The 21,452-nt window shown below is 44.1% G+C and overlaps 1 protein-coding gene across 5 annotated transcripts in view; it reads left to right on the top strand.

Moving 5' to 3' along the window:
• Positions 1-21,452, top strand: part of DLGAP2 (DLG associated protein 2) — a 395,598-nt gene that overhangs the window by 369,657 nt on the left and 4,489 nt on the right. For all 5 annotated transcript variants that reach the window (XM_077926383.1, XM_077926382.1, XM_077926384.1 and 2 more), the window contains 2 exons: positions 7,005-7,096; positions 19,110-19,262. In XM_077926383.1, coding sequence (XP_077782509.1) covers positions 7,005-7,096; positions 19,110-19,262 — 245 coding nt within the window. The remainder of the gene's footprint in view (positions 1-7,004; positions 7,097-19,109; positions 19,263-21,452) is intronic.

Below are 21,452 nucleotides of genomic sequence, written 5' to 3' on the forward strand. Positions count from 1 at the left end.
TGTGCCAAGCAGAGCCAGTGGCCACCTCAGAGCAGAAACAATTCATACGTATAAGCCAGCAACCTCAGGTCATACTTTGCTAGATCAGACCAAAGAACACATTTGGCCCTAGTACACTTTTTGCACCTGGTAATGAGCTGCCAGGTGCCTCTGGTAAATTTACAGGCCACCATTTGCTCTTTGTCCCTGGGTGGCTGAAAACCAGGGACATACTGCTTAGAGAAATTTCAATGGCTAGCATGGATAATAGGGACAGATAACTTCATGACTATTTTTAACAGTCATTTTGGCCCCGTTCACATGACACGATGTATACTGCAAGCACAGGTAGAAAGGGCAAAGGTTGTGATTCTAGCTTGGTTCTTGAAGGCCTGAATGGAGCCCTTGTGTGACTGAGAAGTCTGGGTGAACAGTTGTATGTATGCCTAACTCCACAGGTTGGGAGTGGAACCAGTGGGCACAATCCTGCCTACCTTTCTTGTGCCTACCTTTCTTCTGGTCTATAGCAATAGCATGGCGGAATATAGATTACCTTAATTTCCCTATATATAGATTACCCTATAAACAAACAGACAAAACAGGCTCTGGGGAATATGGCCTTCTTAAGCAGCTTAGTGACAGCAGCATCAAGAAGCAGGAGTGCGGTTGGGTCAGGAATAAGGCACCCACTGGCCCCAACTATAGGGGGCCTGGGGGCTCAAGCACCCACACCATGGAGGCCTCCAATGGCCCCCAATGGTGTCCAAGGCCTTGTGAGGCCTCGGAAATGGTGTCTGAGGCCTCCGGTGTGAATTCCAGTGCCTCACATAGCACCAGAAATCACGTTTGAGGCCTTTTGGGGCCTCGGATGTGACTTCTGGGGTCCCCAGACACCGCTGGGGCACACACAATGTGGCATCATGTCATTACGACACAATGTGACATCATGACATCACATCACATCATGTCGCACACCACTGGGGACCCATAATCTGGGGCCCAAGTCGGCGCCTCTGAAGGCACCTGATGCGCTTCTGTGATAGAAAGGGTAGAAGCACACTGCACACTTTGCAAAGTGCACTCTATAAGTTGTTTGGCCATCCACTTTTCTAATTAAGCTAAACTGAAAATACATACCTTTATGATAGCTATCAATAAAACTGAGGCAGGATTTTCAGTGTGTGTGTGTGTGTGTGTGTGTGTGTGTGTGATTTTAGTTTACTAAAGGAGATTTATTTAATAAATTCTCTTTTTAAATTAGTCAGATCCATCAGTGAATTTAAATCAAATATATCTTAAGAACCCACTTCTACAACGGAGATACTTTAGAAAACAATAACAGAAAATCAATTAGAACATAAAGCTAAAATGTCAGAATTCTGTTTAGCATCATAGTTTATCTTACTATACAAATTTCTACATGTATTTTATCCTAAAATACACATTTTAATGCATTTTGGTACTTTTGTTTTTATAGTTGAGAACTGTATCGCAAAATTTGGAGAAATACAAAATTCGAAGAATGATTACATTGTGTTATATCCAATACGGTCGAACTCAGATTAAACCCATTGAAATAAATGGGCTTGAGTTACTAAAGTTCATTGATTTAAATGGATCTACTCTGAATATGACTAAAATTGGATACCATCCATTTCAATCTGCACATTTTACAACAGGTCAGTTCCATCAGAATTCAGAGAAATCCAATTCCTCAAGCATCCTAGGCATAAAGTGAGATTCATTCTGTGAGCCATTTGTTACCCAGGTAGTGTCTCAATTGCTTGAACAGACAAGGAATCACTCAAAGTGAAATTTAAAAAGCGGCCTGCAAGACTTAGATATAGATTTCAGTTTGTTCCCTCCCCTGCCCTGTCACTTTAACCAGTCTCTGAAATGTGAAGAGCTAACATCAGTGCCATCAGCTAACATCAGTGCTTAGCTCATTTTAAAATGGGCATTCTCAGCTGGTCTCAGTGTGCTCTACTTCTGCCAATATGACCCTCCCATGCAACAAGATCCACAGTCCATTTATACCTTGATTGGAACTCGCTCCCATCCAGCTGAAGTCACTGAGGTTCTCATTACTCTCGAGATGCAGCAACAAGATTGATGGCTGACTGAAACTGGCCGCTCAGAGCATATCTGACCAGTTTTCAAGCAGCTCCACTCCCCACCCCCCGAACTCCAGGTACAATTCAAAATGCCTGCTGCAACAAAAGCTGGCATGGACTATTCATCCCAGACTTTCATTGCTGATTTATGAGGGCAGATTGAAAAGGCACCCCAAAGACTGGGGCAATCTTTAGGAGTTGTCTAGCATCCATTATCTTTTTATGTGGAAACTCACCATTATTTAATATGAGGTAGCAGAGGGTTTACGAGGGATGTGGGTGGAGCTGTGGGTTAAACCACAGAGCCTAGGGCTTGCCGATCAGAAGATCGGCAGTTCGAATCCCCACAACGGGGTTAGCTCCTGTTGCTCGGTCCCTGCTCCTGCCAACCTAGCAGTTTGAAAGCACAAAGTGCAAGTAGATAAATAGGTACTGCTCCAGCGGCGTTTCCGTGCACTGCTCTGGATCGCCAGAAGCGGCTTAGTCATGCTGTACGCTGGCTCCCTCGGCCAATAAAGCGAGATGAGCGCCGCAACCCCAGAGTCGGTCATAACTGGACCTAAAGGTCAGGGGTCCCTTTACCTTTACTTTTAGCAGAGGGTTTGGGCCTTTTCCCACTCCCCATTTTTTTTTAAAAAAAAGAAAATTAAGTTTGCTGGCACGTGAAGCAGTGGCAGAGTTGCAGTCAAGGCGGCCCTCAGGTGTTTCCCTTGGAACATCCTAATGGAAACAACACTTCAGGGTGCCCCAAAAGTAGGTCTACTGCTTGAGAATCCACTTTCTTTATTCTTGAGTCAAGTTCTCTTCATTCATAATACTAGTCAAGAAAAATAATCCTTTGGTCTGACTCCACTATCCTTTCCAACTGCCGCACCATTCTTTCCAGCTGCCAGCCTAAAATTTGACTGCCACTTTGTGGTGTGTCCAGTTATGTGTACCCATGTAATCTGTTGTGATGAATTCCATTGGTTCAACTTTGGGGCCTACTTTGTATGGTCTTGTTCATACTGTACAGTTTGCTCTTGGCTTTAGTTTCTGGTTTACAAGGAGAGAGCTTAGCCACAAGCCTGGGGTCAGACAACCTGCAAAGTGTGGTGCAGGAGTAAAAGTAGACCAGGGAGGAGTGTAGCTGCTGCACAGTCACAGTGAGCAGTAGTTCGTTTTTTGTGTTCTGCAAAGGCATCCTATGCCATGATGTTCAATTGCTCCCAGATGGAGAGATAGTTGCCCTCACTGGCTAGCAGGCATGTCCAATTTTGTCAATGTCATTTTCCTTCCATTTTTTCCACTCCTACATTCAGTTGCTCAACATTTCCACATCTATATGTGATTTAAAACAAATTTGCCAAATCCTTCTGATAATTCAGCAGCATTTCAGCATGCAGGTCTGCTCTGCTAACTTACACACCTCTGTTTGCAATTTTGATGCATGTGCACCTTTTACAAATCAATTCCCCCTAACAAAATGCATTTTGGGCACTTATTTTCACCAACATATGAATTATTATGCACAATTCTCCTGTGCACATTACTTGGATGTAGAACCACATTGCAAAATTCAGATCAAGGGATGACTGTATTTTGATTCTCGCATTGTCTCGGAAAGTGTGTATTCAGTAGATTTGCCCATAAATGTGAACTGGACTGAATTACTTCCCTACTGGCCAATGGGAGCAGGCATCATTTGCCCCCCAGAATCATGCTATAGACTCATTCCTATTGGATTGTTCTGTGGCTAATTGAAATGCCACTGGGCTCCTTTGACTGCAGCTCCACCACTGCTTGAAGCATTAGCAAAAGAAGAAGCAGATAATAGCTTGAAAAATCAGGGTTCTGTGTCACACTTGGAGCCTACTCAAGTAGAGGAGAACCCCCATTGCAGGCATTCAACCCCCAATACATGGGGAGATGGCTGCAGGGACAGCCAAAGAGTTATACTGGGGATAGGGATAGGGGATAGGGATAATTATCCAAGGGATGTACTGGGGATAGGGATAATAGGCTCCTCCCCACTTGGTGCCATAGTAATTGCGTAGAGGGGAGAGAATCAATGAAATGAACTATTTGTGGCAGATTGTCATGACCCAGGCATGATAATTCCTGATAGTAAAGTTCCTAGTGTACATGAAGGGACCTATGTCTGTGTTTTATTCAAAACAGAGAGAGAGAGAGATACCTCTGTTGACTGGATTAGCTCTCCTTAAAATTTCAATGCGACTGACATGTTTATAATGCTTGCTTTAAGCTCATCCTGTGTTTTCAGGATGAGGCTGCTTGGGAACCAGAATAAACTATGTTTACACACAAGAAAGCAGAAATCAATGTCCATTAATGAATCCCCGCTTGGGGATATTTATTTAACTCAACAGCTTTAAGTAACTTAAAAAAAAAAGGGGGGGGAGACAGCAATAGCAATATGTGTTATAATAATCCATCTGCTATTTTAGCACCTTGCCTTCCATCCTCTTCTTCCATTTCCTTCCTCTTCAGCTAATTTCTCCTCATTCTGTTCATTAAGCTGGGTCAAATGCTAACACATTTCACCGAGCAATATTTTAATTAAAAAACAACAACATTGGTGACTATGGCTGCAATCCTGCACCTTTCAAGTTAATGAAATTAAGCAAGGGTAAATGGCTGAGCCTGTAAGTCCTCACAAACGAAGCAGCCTTTCCCTGTGTCAACATCGTTGAGTTGAAATAAGCAATGAACCAACCCAAATTCAGAGTGTTAGGATTCAGCAAGCTTGTCCATCAGCCACTTTTTAAATACATGGATTTATTTGTTCACATATCTGAGACCTGTATGTATTCTGCAGTTTCCATAAGGAAACTCACACCATGTAGGCAAAATCCAACAAACGTTAGTCATGGCTTAAAAATCTTACACACACTTACTTGGAAGTAAGCTCTACTGAAAACAGTGGGATTCGCAATCCAAGTAATGTTGAGAACAATGTAATGGGAGCTATTCATACTTTATAAGTCTCATTTATTTCAAGGGCACTTAGCAACAACTGACTTACACATGCAAATACATGTGCTGAGTTTTCAAATTTCGCCTTGGATTCCAGAACAGAGTGTAATCATTTCTAATAAAGACCCCAAAAATGAAGCTTATTTGCTTTGCTGAACATGTTGTAAGTTAGGGTGAGATCCAGTGTTAGTGATTTCAGTGGATCACCTCTGAGAACCTTTCTACACTTAAAATTTATAGTGGCATAGTTGCTGATTTTCTTAATTTGTGTGTGCGCGCTACCACATAACACCATCATTATTCAGTTAGTATTCATTGGAATACTGTACTCAAAGCCCCACTGATTCGACTATTGCAAAAGATCCAACTCTTGTGAAAGATCTGAAATGACTCCACAATATTTCCATTTGTGTGGGTAGTGGGTCGGTAGGTGTGGTTTGGAAGACATCTGTTTTGTGCCACTTTGCTCGAACCAGTGAGAGCCGCCAATTTACGAGCTCAGTTCAGAAGAGAGAGATATAAGCTCATAGCAGCAACCATTAGCTGCAGACAAAATTTCCTCCCTGTAACCATGTTCGTCATACCGCAGGCAGACATATAGTTCCTCTTCCAATCTATGCTCCCACAAAATCAGAATTCTGGAATACCAGGCAACCAATTAATTAATAAATAAATAAGTTTTTAAATGGCTATCCCTGCATGCTCATAACCTGTTCTCATATTGCTACCCTCCAGACGTCTCATGGAGGAGACACACAAAGAAGAGCCTCAGAGGATGATCTCAAGGTCAGATCAGATTCATATGGAGAGAGGCAGTCCTTGAGGTATTGCAGTCCTGAGCCATTTAAGGCTTTTGTAGGTTAAAACCAGCACTTTGAGTTTGGCCAGAACCTGCCATTAGTGTGGAAATGTAAACCCTGAATTCACTCTCTTCATAACAGTGGCATTTGACCAAAGGTGCAATCAGCTACAAATTCACTCTTAAAAGCATCAAATCAGGCAGCAACTATAACATTATAATTTGTGAATGTGGAAAGTGCCGTTGGATCTCACCCTTCGTCCTTATTAATGGGATACCTTCCAACTTCTTAGCTAATTACAATACCAGTTAAGCATGCCAGTTATGGGCTCCCTTGTTAACAGTCCTCTATTCAGGTTTCAATCCTGTTCATGCTTACCAGGGAAGAATCTCCATTGGAGCTCAGTGGGGCTTACTTCTGAGTGGTGAACCATTATTGCGGCATGAACCCAGTATAGAAATGGGGGCAGCAGTGACCCTCTTCTGAACCAAAGTAGGTGCTAAGTATTGTTAAAACTGAGAAGTACCAGTGTACACTGTTTATTTGCAAAGGTGGAAGGCGGGAGAGAACCAGAACAGGTGGGGAGCCACACTCACTCTTCTCTCAGCAAATAAGCAACTGCCATGCTTAAGTGTATCTTTGCAAGGGGGATAACCAGAAAAACTTGGCCAGACCTCTCATTTGCCATGCCTCTGTGACCTCCTAGCAGTCCCATCAAGTGGCATCAGCTGCCACTCCCTGTGGATCCTCTGTAAACAGATGAGTGAGCAAAGATAGCAATTCACCTAGTGCAAAAATCAAACCAATACCTAGCAAAAAAAAAACAAAAACCCTACCCAACCTTGCAAGTGTGATTTCACTATATTTTTTACCAATTGAGAAAATAATTTCATTTCCTTCCCCCCCACCCCACCATCCCCAGGGCAATTCCTCTTTAAGATTTTGACAAAATAAATGCAACAGTTACAATAGGACCTCACAATTTCTATCTTCCTTGAACAGGGTTTAAGAAGAAAAGTTCTCAATGACAGGATTTTCCAGCTTAACATTTTTGTTAACACAAAAGTATTGGTGCCTTGTTTTGTCTTGGTTTTGCTTCAAACCCATACTAACTGTAACCATCTTGCCTGTTCAGTTCTAGGTAAGATCCGGAGCGCCGTGGGAAGTGCTCAGCTCCTCATGTCTCAGAAATTCCAGCAATTCTATTGGCTATGTCAACAGAATCTGGTAAGTCGGCATTCTTAAACATTGCTCAGCAGATGTGACTCTACTTCCTCTTCTACCTTGTCTGTTATCATCTTCTTAAGCCATAGATGGAGTATCTCCCCAAGTTAATATTTCACAATGTGCTTTAGAAAGTTTCATTCCTCCAAGGACACCCGGCTTGTCGCTTGAGAGACATACACACAAAATCCCGGAAGAAAGAGTTGTATGCAATTAAATCATGGTGCGTTTGAAACAAGTGCTTCAAGCACAGACCCTCCGAGTGCCCCTATTTTCCAGGGACAGTCCCGGATTTACAGAAAACATCCCAGTTTCCGATTTGATCCTGGAATGCTTTTCCTTAGGACATCCCTATTTTCATGGGAGAAATGTTGGAGGGTATGGAGTTATGCGGCCTAGGACTCACATACCTATGGGACCGCCTCTCCTGGTATGCCCCGTGGAGGACCTTAAGGTCCACAAATGACAACACTTTGGAGGTCGCAAGTCTCAAGGTGGTTAGATTGGTCTCAACTAGGCCCAGGGCCTTTTCAGTACTGGCCCTGACTTGGTGGAACGCTCTGTCACAAGAGACTAGGGCCCTGCGGGACTTGACATCTTTCCACAGGGCCTGCAAGACAGAGGTGTTCCACTTGGCCTTTGGTTTGGACTCAGTCTGACCCTTACGTTTCTCTCCCTTTATGGTTTTGATCTATGGGCTACTATTAAAATGAGGCTGCATTTTAAATTGTATTTTAACCCGTATTTTAAATTGGGGTTTTCCCCCTATTATGGATGGGGAAGGCAAGGTATAAATAAAAATTTAGTAGTAGTAGTAGTAGTAGTATTACCCCCCCCCCCATGCCAAGGAGATAAGTAACTATATAACCTTTAGAAGACAGGCAGATGCGTAAGGCAGATGTGTAAGGAAGTTTTTAAATGTTAAATGTTTTGTTGTGTTTTTATATACGTTGGAGTCCCCCAAGAACCTCCCCCCCCCCAAAAAAAAACTGCTCTGGAGCAGATTTTGTAGAAGTGCAGAGAGCACAGAGGAGAGGGAGGAGAGGGAGGTGAAGTTCCACTGTGATTGCAGAAGTTGTTGCTTTCTTCTCCTGGCAGGGTGGCTCACTTGCAAGTCACATGAGCTGTTTGGCTACTAGTCCTAAAGGTAAAGGTAAAGGACCCCGACAGTTAAGTCCAGTTGTGAAAGACTCTGGGGTTGCAGCGCTCATCTCTCTTTACTGGCCGAGGGAGCCAACGTTTGTCCGCAGACAGTTTTTCTGGGTCTTGTGGCCAGCATGACTAAGCCGCTTCTGGCGAACCAGAGCAGCACACGGAAACGCCGTTTACCTTCCCGCCGGAGCGGTACCTATTTATCTACTTGCACTTTGATGTGCTTTCGAACTACTAGGTTGGCAGGAGCTGCTAGTCTTAGTGGCCGGAGAAAGGCTAGCAGAATCAACCTGGGCAGCGTAGTTCCAAGCAAGGGCTGCGGCACAAGACCTGCCAGGATAGCTGGCGCTTCTTCCTTGAGGTACCTTTTCCTGTCACTCCTGTTTCTCTGCTACAGACCTAAATTAGCTGTGAAGGAAACTTCTGCCAGGATGCATTGCCGGTAAAGGACAGGGCTTCCTGTTACATATCCTTACCCTATTACGAGAGAATTAAATGAATGCTTCTCTTGCCATTAGAGGATGTGACCTATAAATCTGTCTTACTTTAATCAATCATTCTGCAATATTTGCAGCATAACCTTTTCTGACATGACAAGGCATTCATTCTGTTTGAGACTTGGTTAAAACAACCAGTGTTTTTAAAAACATGCTGGCTGGAAGAGCTCTGAGCTGCAGTTTCTCACCCATATGCCTTGGTTTGTGAGCTGATTAAGGACTATGCTGGTCCTTTTTTTCACTGCCCACATTCCCCTAAAGTCTTGAATGAGCAGCTTTACTCTTTCAGTTCTCTGAAGGTCACATTATGTATATTGGGGGGGGGGGCGGCAGAACCCCAATCCCATGCAACACTATAGGCTGCATCTAATGGCAGCTTTGCCTTAGGAGAAAGTGTATCTGTTCAACAGGTTTTAGTTGATGCTGCTTACCTTACCTATTCAAGCTCTGAGGCATAGCTCAGTTAGTAGAGTATGAGACTCTTAATCTCAGGGCTGTGGGTTCAAGCCCCACATTGGGCGAAAGATTCCTGCATTCTTGTTGGACCATGATTGTATTATTCTACCTGTGGGCCATATTGCATTATGTTCTGAAGGGAATCCCCCCCCCCCCCAAAAAAAATCCCTGCCTTCTGGGGGTGGGTAAGAATGGAAACACAGAAAAATCAGTGCCTGAACTTGTGCAAGCTAAAGTGCTATCTGCTAAGGCAGCATCACCATGGGAAACATTCACTCTTTTTTCTGCCTGTGTGTGTTCCTTAAACACTCATGAATCGTGCCCTAAAGTCCCAGACAGGAAGTAGAGAGACTTTATAAGCAGGGCCAGTGCTGCATGACGTGTGTTGCTGTTTCCTCCTCCTCCTCCTTGCCCCTGCTGCCTTTTCCCTTATCCTGTTCGTGAGAAGCTGGGGTAGCTCAGTCAGTAGAGCACGAGGCTCTTAATCTCAGGGCTGTGGGATCGAGCCCCAAGTTGGGTGAAAGATTCATGCTCTTTTGTTGACCATTCCGGGTCGCCCAACCACTGCCTCAGTGTCGTTTCTCCTGGCAGATAAAGAGCAGCAGATGACTGCAAAGGTTGCAAGGTTTCTAGCTGGGGCAATCAGAATAAGGTCCACTATTTGACTCCTGATTCAGGACTGTGTTTTATATAACTGACTTTTATTTTGTTCTGTGTATATCACAATGTTGTTGTTGTTGTTGTTGTTGTTTTGGTGTGTGTGTGTGTTTTTGTTTGTTGTTGTTTTTTGCTATAGCCAACAGTTGACGCAAATAAAGTTTCATGCATGCATGCATGCATTGCAGGGGCATCATAGAATCATCAAATTGTAGAGTTGGGAGGGACCACTAGGTGTCTCTCATGGTCCCTTCCAACACTACAGTTCTACGATTCTATGTCCTTGTCCTCTCCTTACCTGCTCGTCCTCCTCCCTGCCTAGGGCTGTCTTGTTCTTGCTACGCCTCCTTTTATCCTTGGCCTCTACCAATCCAAGGCCACCCTTTGCTGCTCAATGTCACAATCTGCAGAAAGGTCCTTTCCTCATTACAACTGAGATGGTCTCCAGGAATCCCCTGTGCCACTGCCACGTCACAGCAGTGGTGTAAAATACTGTTAAATTATCTGTTTAGCAGAGGCTTTGAAATGTTTGTCGCCGTCTGCCACTGCAGTGCTGCAGCAACACAAGCGCTCTCCCTGGTCACCTCAACCACAGTGCCTCGCTCTGAGGTAGGACTCTGTCCTCCGAACAAGGAGACATGGGCTCCGCTGCCATGCCAATGAAGACATTGGTCTATGCCCAGTCAATGAGTTGGTGAGTGTGCAGCAGCAGCTATGGTGGATGCCCTTGCTTTTGTAGCAGCCACAGTCGACTGAATGCTGATCATGGAGGTGGCTATAGCAGCAGCACCAGATTTAGGATGGTGCGGGCAGTTCCCCCGCACAGGGATCAGAGCCAAAGGGACACAACATTGAGGAGATCCATATTTGAGAAGAGCCATTTGGGGGCACCAATTTTTGGCCTCGCACCGGGCGCCATATTACGAAAGATTACCCCCCTGGTGGCAGCAGTCAGGGGTAGGAAGCACATCTGCTGCCCTTTGTGATCCACCAGACTTGAAGCCTGCGCCTCACCGTGCCACATTAGTGCACCAGCCCTGCTCATATTTATTCCAAGGCTTTCGCTTCTCAGGCAGCGTCCTTGTAATCGACGCCTCCATTAACACTTTCAGAAGAGTCGCTGCTTTTGATCACTGCCGAAGGAAACATTACTATAATGCTATCTATTACACATTTCCTCATTGCATGTGGAGCACTGGAATTTCCTGAAAGTACTTATTGATGATCAAAACACCATCCGCTTTTCAAGTACGTTGTGATCCTTAATTTGTAACAGTGAGATCACCTGGGAGTCGCACCTACCCATCCTTCAGAACTGTCAAATGGAGAAGCTTGGATCTACATTTTAGCATCCCGTCGCTACTTGTCCTCCAGTCCCATTTGTTTGCTTTAACCATTCCTTTTCAGCTAGGTGGGCTTTGCTATGGTCTAGTGACAGTTGTCGTATTCGGGGCTGGGAAGGAATTTCCCCCGCTCTGCAGGTTTCGCCTTCCCCATAGCACTAATAACAACTTTGGCGGTTAAGGCCTTGGGCGGAATTCTATAGTCTTTCATCCAATTGGAGTGTCATGAAGTGGTGACTATCCCACCCCCCATTCCCTGTGGCGGCGTTAACAGGATACCCAGTGAGAGGGGTCTGGAGGAAAGTCTCTGTCCAAAGAGCCAAGTGCATAGGGCTAGAGCTTTCCTCAGCGTTAGGCGGCCATTTGTGTAAACCTGCATTTTGCGATGGTTCCTCCCCCAAATAGACCCTGTCATGCCTCAGTCCCCCAGGGATTGAGGGGATACTTGCCCAGTGCATATGCCAAGGCTTCCTACATCTGAAATCAATAAAGTTGTGGCCATTTTAAATCCCAGACTGTTGTCATGACCATTCATTTACCATTCAGTGGTTAGGTTGGGGGGCTCTGCGGCTGGGCTTGCAACCACATTTTAGCATTCTGTAGCTACTTGTCCTCCAGTTCCATTTATTTGTTTTACAGTGGTACCTCAGGTTACATACACTTCAGGTTACAGACTCCGCTAACCCAGAAATAGTGCTTCAGGTTAAGAACTTTGCTTCAGGATGAGAACAGAAATTGTGCTCCGGCGGCACAGTGGCAGCAGGAGGCCCCATTAGCTAAAGTGGTGCTTCAAGTTAAAAACAGTTTCAGGTTAAGTACGGACCTCCGGAACGAATTAAGTACTTAACCTGAGGTACCACTGTATTTTGCTTGTAAGGCCTTTCAGAGAAAGGGCTTTGTCTGTTTCATCCACCGCTATTTCTCTCTCCTTTTTTCTGCTGGTCTGAAGCTTAACACCAAGGTCAGGAAGCTGGGTCTCTCCAGATATTATTGGACTCTGACCCCCATCCAGGTGTGTCCAGGTGTGATGGAAACTGAAGTCCAGCAGCATCTCTTCAGATGGTGCAGGACAGAAATAAAAATAAAATTTTTCTGTATTTTCTTTTCTTTTTTTTTTAAGCCAGCAGTTTCTAGAGTGGGAAAAGAAGAGCCAAGGAGAAAACAGACTTGATGTTAACTGAGTGAATGCATTTCATGTGCATTTTTTTTTTTTTTTTAAAATGTAAATAGGGAGCTATGATTGTTGATTTACATCTTAACTACAGCAAATACATTCCTTAAGGGCTCCTCTCATGCAATTAACATCACATGAAGTTCGGCCCTCAGAAACACACCGTAGCAACCAAGCTTGCCAGAATGTGGCAGGTTCTTCCAAATCTTTTTTTTTTTTTTTCCCGCAGGAAGGTATGTGGTGAGTAGCTGTGAGAGGGAGGGAGGGAGGGAGGACTGTTTTATGAATGGAGCACAAATCAATTGCAGACTTGGCACATTTCATATTTCCTGGCTTCAGAAATGCCATACAGAATCAGAGCAACTGGGATGAGTCTCACTAAGAGGGCAGCTGAACATCACTACAGTGGTACCTCGGGTTAAGAACTTAATTCGTTCTGGAGGTCTGTTCTTAACCTGAAACAGTTCTTAACTTGAGGTACCACTTTAGTTAATGGGGCCTCCTGCTGCCGCCGCACCACCAGAGCACAATTTCTGTTCTCATCCTGAAGCAAAGTTCTTAACCCGAGGTAATATTTCTGGGATGGCGGAGTCTGTAACCTGAAACGTCTGTAACCCGAGGTACCACTCTAATGCTTTTGTAACAGCACCACGAGCATGAGATGAAGTAAGGGCAAAGCAAGTGGCCAATGGATTTCAGTTTCCAAGTTGAACACTTCCACAAATTGACCTATCGGCCCTGTAATCTTGGGGCTGAATCTCAACAGTGAGCAGCTGCCCCACTTCCTGTTCTATCTCCAGGCTCGACTCAAAATGCTGACACTTCCCTTCAGAGCTGTGGGCAAGCTGATATGGGGGAATTAGCTTCCCCCATATCAGCCAGTCTTCTTTGGTAGGCCCTCCTTTGGGTGCTGCCTGTGGTGAGGTGGGTCATTTTTAATGGTGGCATCCTACCTGTGGAATGCTCTCCTCAGTGGTGTCTGCCTGGCTCCTTCCTTGCAGCAGGGGCCATGGGATGGAGATGCAGAGTTGCTGCATCTTGCGTGGAATGAGCGGCGGGGACAGATGCACCCATGGGAGTACCAAATTGGCTTGGGCAGTACTTCTATGCAGCCTCAACCTTTCCAACACCCTGCCCAACCACAGCTCCATCCAGGTGTACACTGTAGTGGCACAGGTGAGAGGAAGAGGGGTTGCCACCTGCCATTACCAGCCGCATTGTTGTTTACTTTTTGCACCCAACAAGAAAACATTTCACAGATTTTCCCAGGGTGTTTTTTTTAAAAAAGAAAATTAGTTTTAGTCTCTCAGAACTTGACTTTTTAACACAGCTGGGACCAGGGGGTTGTTACTGGTACTGGTACTGGTACTGGTACTGGTACTTATGTATTTATTTATTTATTTTTGATTTCATACTTTTTTAAAAAAATGGATAATGATAATTGTAAGCTACCCCAGGAATAAAACCCTTTTTTGAAGTTCAAAGTAGATACTGAATGAATGAATGAATATTTAGAGCTTGAATGCAGTAAAAAAAAAGTTAAACACTACATATGAGCAATGTTTCACCGATATAGCAGCATAAAACGATAAAAAAGACAAGGTAATAACGCATTATGAACGTAAAAAGTAGGACGTCGTGTGTCTATCAGCGTTAACCCTTCTGCAACATTAAAAAACATGGGTGCAGATCCGCCCTAAGACTGTTATGCTTCTGCAAGCCAGATTTTTTAAAAACTTCCCACAAGTTGGATAGCTTTGGAGTCAACTGCAGACATAGTGCCTTGATATGATCTTGTCGTCTGTGGATTCCATTGCATTGCATTTCTAAAATTGCTGCACGGTGGCAAAATCATTCATCTTAACCCACCTAACTGCAAGATAGGCGATATTCTCATTTGATTTATGTTTAGGCCAGGAGTGCCGCCTTAAGTAATTTCAAAAGTGAATTTGGTGCATTATTCTTAATAGTGTAGTCAGATATACACAAACAAAGGGTGTGTGTGTGTGTGTGTGTGCAGTTACATATTAGATTCTCCTTTGTAGAAACCAGGGTTTTTCTTCATGTTGGTACCTACCAGAGATGGATGTTACTAGCCTTCTGAATTCTAATGAGATCACAGCTCAAGGCAATGCAGTTATAGACCAATACAGAAGTGCAAACATCATCCATGCCCTTTTTGTTAGCTATTTTCCCTCTGCACGTAGATCAATTTATTTCAAGCTGCATTTCTGTGTTGTTGTTTTCGGAAAGACGAGTTTCTGGATAAGATCAAATTTAAGGGTGCCTCAAGACGAAGTATCTCTAGTGTTATGCATTTTGGGCAGATGTTATTAGTGTGGAGCATTACACATTATCAATTTATATATACCATTTCAGTGGCAGGAGGCAGCCCTCTTGTGGCCCAAAGAATGTAAAGCAAGAGCTGTTCAACGAAAGAGCGACATTGGCAATTATGCAGAAGGCAAACTCACTGTTTCCAGTGGAATCACTTGTTGTTGTTGTTGCTTAGTCGTTTAGTCGTGTCCGACTCTTTGTGACCCCATGGACCAGAGCATGCCAGGCACTTCTGTCTTCCACTGCCTCCTGCAGTTTGGTCAAACTCATGTTCATAGCTTCGAGAACACTGTCCAGCTATCTCGTCCTCTGTCGTCCCCTTCTCCTTGTGCCCTCCATCTTTCCCAGCATCAGGGTCTTTTCCAGGGAGTCTTCTCTTCTCATGAGGTGGCCAAAGTATTGGAGCCTCAGCTTCAGGATCTGTCCTTCCAGTGAGCACTCAGGGCTGATTTCCTTAAGAATGGAGAGGTTTGATCTTCTTGCAGTCCATGGGACTCTCAAGAGTCTCCTCCAGCACCATAATTCAAAAGCATCAATTCTTCGGCGATCAGCCTTCTTTATGGTCCAGCTCTCACTTCCATACATTGCTACTGGGAAAACCATAACTTTAACTGTATGGACCTTTGTTGGCAAGGTGATGTCTCTGCTTTTTAAGATGCTGTCTAGGAAGTAAAAAATCACCCCCTTAAATTAGGGTGGAATGGAAAACCACAGTGGAGTATAGTCTAACAGTCATGGTGGTATATATATTATATAAAGCATAACCCTGGATAAAGTAAAGAATATCTGCAATGCAAATATGTGTATGCATTCTATGAAATACCACCCATTGCCAGGTAGACTGTGCCACAGGCAGTCAGACTTGTGTTAAATGCTGCAAGTGGATTAAATCTCATTTGCAATAATCTCCATCTAATTTCTAATGGTCTGGCACATACTATGCACTTGACGCGTGCTGCACTGAGATATAAAATTAACAAATTATTGGTTGAATTACATGTAAAATGAAAAAATAAATTAGCATTAGCCACTCCCATCTCCTCCACTAAGGATTTCCTAAGGAGCAAAGTTAATTCTGAAAAACACAAAAAGTCTCCTCAAAACATGCTTGGCTATTGACAGGAAACCCCTAAGGCACGGTCTGATAAATGGTAGAGCGAGAGCCCTGTGTGTGGCTCACAGGAGACGTTTGGAAAGGAGAAGGGATATGTGAATGGGATTATCAACAGTAAGAAGGGTCTGTTGGAAAATGTTTAAATTGTCTTCTCCTGGTCAATGGAAGCTCTTTCTAGAACTTCTATGGCATCAGGGCTTTTAGAAGACACCATCTTCCTTTTCTTAGATTGTTTGTTTCTGGAAAATATAATCATTCATATATATATATATATATATATATATATATATATATATATATATATATATATGCAGGTTTTGGTGTCCTCGGGTGTCTTCCCGTGTAAAAGATGGGGTGTCTAGGCGACGTTTCGACGAGGTCTCACTCGTCATCTTCAGGCTGGTGCTTTCGGCTTCTTGTTACTGGAACAGAGCAGGATCTCAGTGTTTGAGTTCCTATAAATACTGTCGAGGAGGTGTGGTGTATAGCCTCCAATGTTCTGGGCAGAGAGGAAGTTCCCAAGGATAAAATCCAGTTGGAAAACCAAGGGGTCTATGAAATACCCTGCAAAGTCTGCCCAGCCACGTACATTGGACAAACAAACAGACGAATAAATGCACGTATTGCAGAACACAAGAATGCCGTCAAAAAAGAAGAAAAAACTTCCTCTCTTTTCCAACACATGAAAGAAACAGGACACGAAATTAATTTTGCAGATTCCAAATTGCTCTTTAACATGGAACATCACCACAAGAGAATAATCATGGAAGCCATCGAGATAGAGAAACACCCTCACAACATGAACAAGCGTGACGACACATCCCGCTTGCCAGACATCTGGAAATTAGCCCTCCCCACAAAAACTGACACCAGAGCCAGAGGCACACAGAACGCCATCACCAATCAACCACACCAGACCCAAACCCAGACCCTCTCCACAGATAAATTACAGACACCATCCAGTAGCCAAACCATGGTGGCACCTCCGGATGCTGCACCCCCCTGCAATCCCTACACAGATCTGGCTGGCACAGGCCACAAAACCACAGCTCGCCCCTATACTCGAAGCCAAGCCAGAGCACAACTAAGTGCAGTACAGCCATCTTCTCAGAAAAACTCTTCACAAAGTTCAAGAGGTCAAGACACAAAGGCCTTAGCAACTAATCCACACCTAATGACCCACCTAAGTGGTACTCAGGATATCACTCAAGAAATCACCCAAGATATCCCTCAAGTAATTAAGGAACAAAAGAAGAAAAGGCACACTAGCCTGGGAACTTCCTCTCTGCCCAGAACATTGGAGGCTATACACCACACCTCCTCGACAGTATTTATAGGAACTCAAACACTGAGATCCTGCTCTGTTCCAGTAACAAGAAGCCGAAAGCACCAGCCTGAAGATGACGAGTGAGACCTCGTCGAAACGTCGCCTAGACACCCCATCTTTTACACGGGAAGACACCCGAGGACACCAAAACCTGCATTCCTGTACCCGTGAAAATCTACGAAAGCATATATATATATATATATATATATATATATATATATATATATATTTCATACCAATAAACACACTTAACCAGAAAATGATGTACGATTCCTCAGAATAATTGCACATTTTGTAATAAATTCATCTATTCACAATTCTCTGTTCTTGTATTGCTGCCATCAAGACAACAGTTGTGCCCCAAGGCCCCCAAGCCTTTCCCCAGTAAATAACTTCAAACAGACACATAATTTTAGTTTAAGTTTTTGGGCAAAATTCAGGCCACACCTTTATTGATTACAAAACAAATTGAGCGGTATTGGCCTAGGCATTGGTCAGGGACTATAACTGACTCCTGCCTTTCTGCCAGGCAGTCTGAAAGGGTAAACACCAAACGAGGGAGCAACATTGCTGAAGATCGACGGAAGCTCATCCCAGGGTTCCTGTGGTCCTGGCATGGCCCTAGCCCCTCAAGTGGGCTTCGGACGAGATCCAGGACCCCCAGATTCCTTTACTGGAATGCCCTATTCTGGAGGGGCAAGTGATGGCCGCACCTCCACTCTCGCACATTTCTATAAACCAATGCCTAACCGCCAAACCTTACAAGTTGTGACGATTGCTAAGGGGGTAGGCGAAAACCAAGTGGGTAAAGCCAGTCTGCCAAATACCCAGCCCCTGTTCCGAAACAGGTGACCCAATCCAAAGCAAGGCCAAAGCAGCAGCACCTAAAATAGGGAGGGAGGGTGTTCAGCAGCGCAAAGCAAGTGCCCTACCCCCGCCGCGCTGCCGCATTTATAGGACCCCGGAATCATGTCACCTGCCTCAATTGGCCCAAACAGCCAAGCGCAATCCCAGGGCCCAACAGACAAGGCTTGGGCCATGCCTAGCAACAACACACCCCGTGGGGGTGGCTTAAGGGTCCCGAGTGCAACCAGGACCCTCGATTTAGGAAGATCCCATATTCCTCCAAGGTGGCGTTTGGCCTGCCAGAGGCCTGACTCCACCCACTCTATTGTTTACATAAAGTTAAAATGGGGAACCTGATTTCTAGGAACTGATTATTGTTTGACTAATCCCCTTCCTGGCCAACGGTTGTGTGTTTTAGATAGCCAAGCAGAAATGTTTTCGATTCCAAGGTTACTAACATATAAGAGAGATTAGCCTGAGTTCCAGAATATTTCTGTTTGAGAACAATTTCAAAAGATATGCATGTAATCTGCCTTGTTCAATCCACATCTCCAACATTTATCCAACCCTAACTTGTATATTTAACTCCCTGGAGAAGACACTGATGCTGGGAAAGATGGAGGGCACAAGGAGAAGGGGGCGACAGAGGACGAGATGGTTGGATAGCGTTTTTGAGGTTACCAGCATGAGTTTGACCAAACTGCGGGAGGTAGTGGAGGACAGAGGTGCCTGGCGTGCTCTGGTCCATGGGGTCACGAAGAGTCGGACACGACTAAACGACTAAACAACAACAACAACTTGTATATTAAGTTCCATTTATAAGGCGTTAAATACCATCGATAGAGGGGTTTTTTAATAGTTCCGCCTTAGGTCTCCTGAAATTATATTAGAATGGAAGTTGTCCCCAATCCAGTTCCATGGTTTCCTGGTTATTCTTTGATCCATATCTTGCACCAAATTCAACCAAACCATAGTTAAGTTTGGGGAAAGAGTATTCATATCTTTTGCACTATGTAGGAAAGACCTGTTTTGTGTGAAAAGCTTCGCGTCATTCCGGAAATATTTTACATTCTGGCTCCCAAGTGAATTACACCTCTTTTGTTGTATCTATGTCAGGATCCCAGTGCAATGCCACGGCCGACTTCGCAGGATCTAGCAGGATTCTGGGACTTGTTACAGCTTTCAATTGAAGATGTCAGTATGAAGTTTGATGAACTGCACCAGCTGAAACTGAATGAATGGAAAATAATAGAATCACCTGAAAGGAAGGTAAGCAAAATATGTGCAGACGAGCTCCTTTTCAATTGGCACTGACAGGTGCAACCTTCTTGTGTTGCTAACATCCCATTGATCTTTCAAGTCTGAATTTATTCCCAGTTCAGCCAGTTATTTCACAGTGTACTTTGGGGGGGGGGGTTTTCCAGCGGCAAAATAATAAATAAATAAATAAATAAATAAATAACCGTATTTACTAGAATCACCTTTTTTGGCCAAATTACGTTGCGAAAAATTAAGGTGCGCATTAGATTCGATGGCACATTTACATTCGCTAGCAAATCCTTTTTTTGGTTTCAAGGTTCTGAAAATTGAGTTGCCCATTAGATTCGATGGCGCATTAGACCCGAGTAAATACAGTAAAATATGGATCAGCAATGCTTGCCCACTCTCCATTAATGGGCAATTCCTAATGTTGACAAAACTGTAGTTTATTTGGTCTAAATGATGCTTCGAGTCTTTGACTCTGCAAGGTTAATTCTGAGGGATGGCTGCACAGGAGGAAGCGCACATGACATCTACTGCCCACATTGTGTCGCTCCTAATCCTATCCTCGACTATACTGTAGATAGGTGCCACATTCTTCTTAGACCCAGCAATCCTATGGCTCACAGGAAGCATCAAGTGTTCCTCTCTGAGGCTGGAATCTGGTGTTGCTATTCCTGGAAAAAATGTCAGTAGGGTTATGGGTAGTTTGGAGGCATATCAGGGTATCCCCCAAACCTGGGGGGGGGGGGGGGAACTATGTCAGTTCAAAAACTGACAATGAGAGGAAATTTTAATTTTATATATATATATACACACACACACACACACACACACACACACACAAAACAGAAAAACGGAACACAAAGGGCTTTAGAAGGATTGTTCAGCTTCACTTGGTTTCTGTGCCTGCACATTTCATCCACTTTGGCCAGGAAGGGGGAAAGTTATGCTAGGTTTTTGGTTCCCCATTCTAGTAAATGGGGAAACACAAAGCTGCCTTATTATACAGAGGTGCTCAAGACACACAAAAAACCAGAGAGATTTCCCCATTGCATTTGACTTGCAGCCAAATGCAATGGGGAAATCCTGACATAGGATGGAATATTTTGATTGCAGATTGCAGATTGCAGATTGCAGCTGCAGAGATAAGAAAAGAAGAGTTGTTCTGTTGTCTGAAGAGGTCACTTCCTGGTTCACATGGCGAAGCCATTTTCAGTGGAGACCAACGACGGAAGTGCGCAGCTGTATTGAAGCAGCACTGGGTGTTGAAATTTTGCGCCTCTAACAATTTTGCACCTGGGGCAACCACCCTGTGTGCCCCCTCCCACGCTACACCACTGCTGGGAATTGCAGGTGTGCAGACTGTACTTGCACTCTAGACCTGCTTGCTGGTTTTCCACAGGCATCTGGTTGGCCACTGTGGAAACAGGATGCAAGACTAGATGGGCCATTTTCCTGGTCACAGGCTCACATTATGTTCTTATGCTAGGGTGTGCCTGACAATAACTAATGCTAAGGGTCTTAATGCAGAGAAGATAATAGAGATGAGTGCACAGCGACAATCTCATATTTATCAGAAGCCAAACAAAGTATAATGGGTCAAATTAAAAAGCAAGTCTTTTAGATAGTCTTTCCACCACTCCCTCACCACTTCAGAATATGTAATTCCGTGTAGGGAAGAAGACTGGGTGCCATCCAGTCAAAAGGAGGCACTTCTGAGTCCTATTGATTTCAGTGGGAGAGTTAAAATGTGCTTAACACACACTCTCTCTGATTGAAATCAATAGCACCCTCTGTTTCCAAAAGACTGAACAAGCTTCAGCAATTTTTAATAGGGTTGCAAGTGGACCTTGTGGAAAATAAGTATTCCACTCTGCTTCCAAGTAAAGTAAACACAAATTGATCTGGCAAGGTAATTCCTCAGGGTTGCCAGCATTAATGAAATCTCTTTGGAGGTTTCCATGGGTTTAATAATGGATGCCATTTTGGGATTTACTTGCGACGAGCATGTTCACAAATAGAAAAGAAAACATCCTGCAGCTTATATTTATGTAGGGCCAGGGGATGACAAGAAGGAAAACATCGGTGTATGCTTTGATCATACATGATTCAGCTGCCATGCTCCCAACGACTATTCTCCACAGGGAAACAGCACTTATGACCCAGAATGGAACTCATCAGATGTTACTTCTGTTA

Source organism: Podarcis muralis, chromosome 3, assembly GCF_964188315.1.
Source record: "Podarcis muralis chromosome 3, rPodMur119.hap1.1, whole genome shotgun sequence".
NCBI classification, from domain to species: Eukaryota; Metazoa; Chordata; class Lepidosauria; order Squamata; family Lacertidae; genus Podarcis; species Podarcis muralis.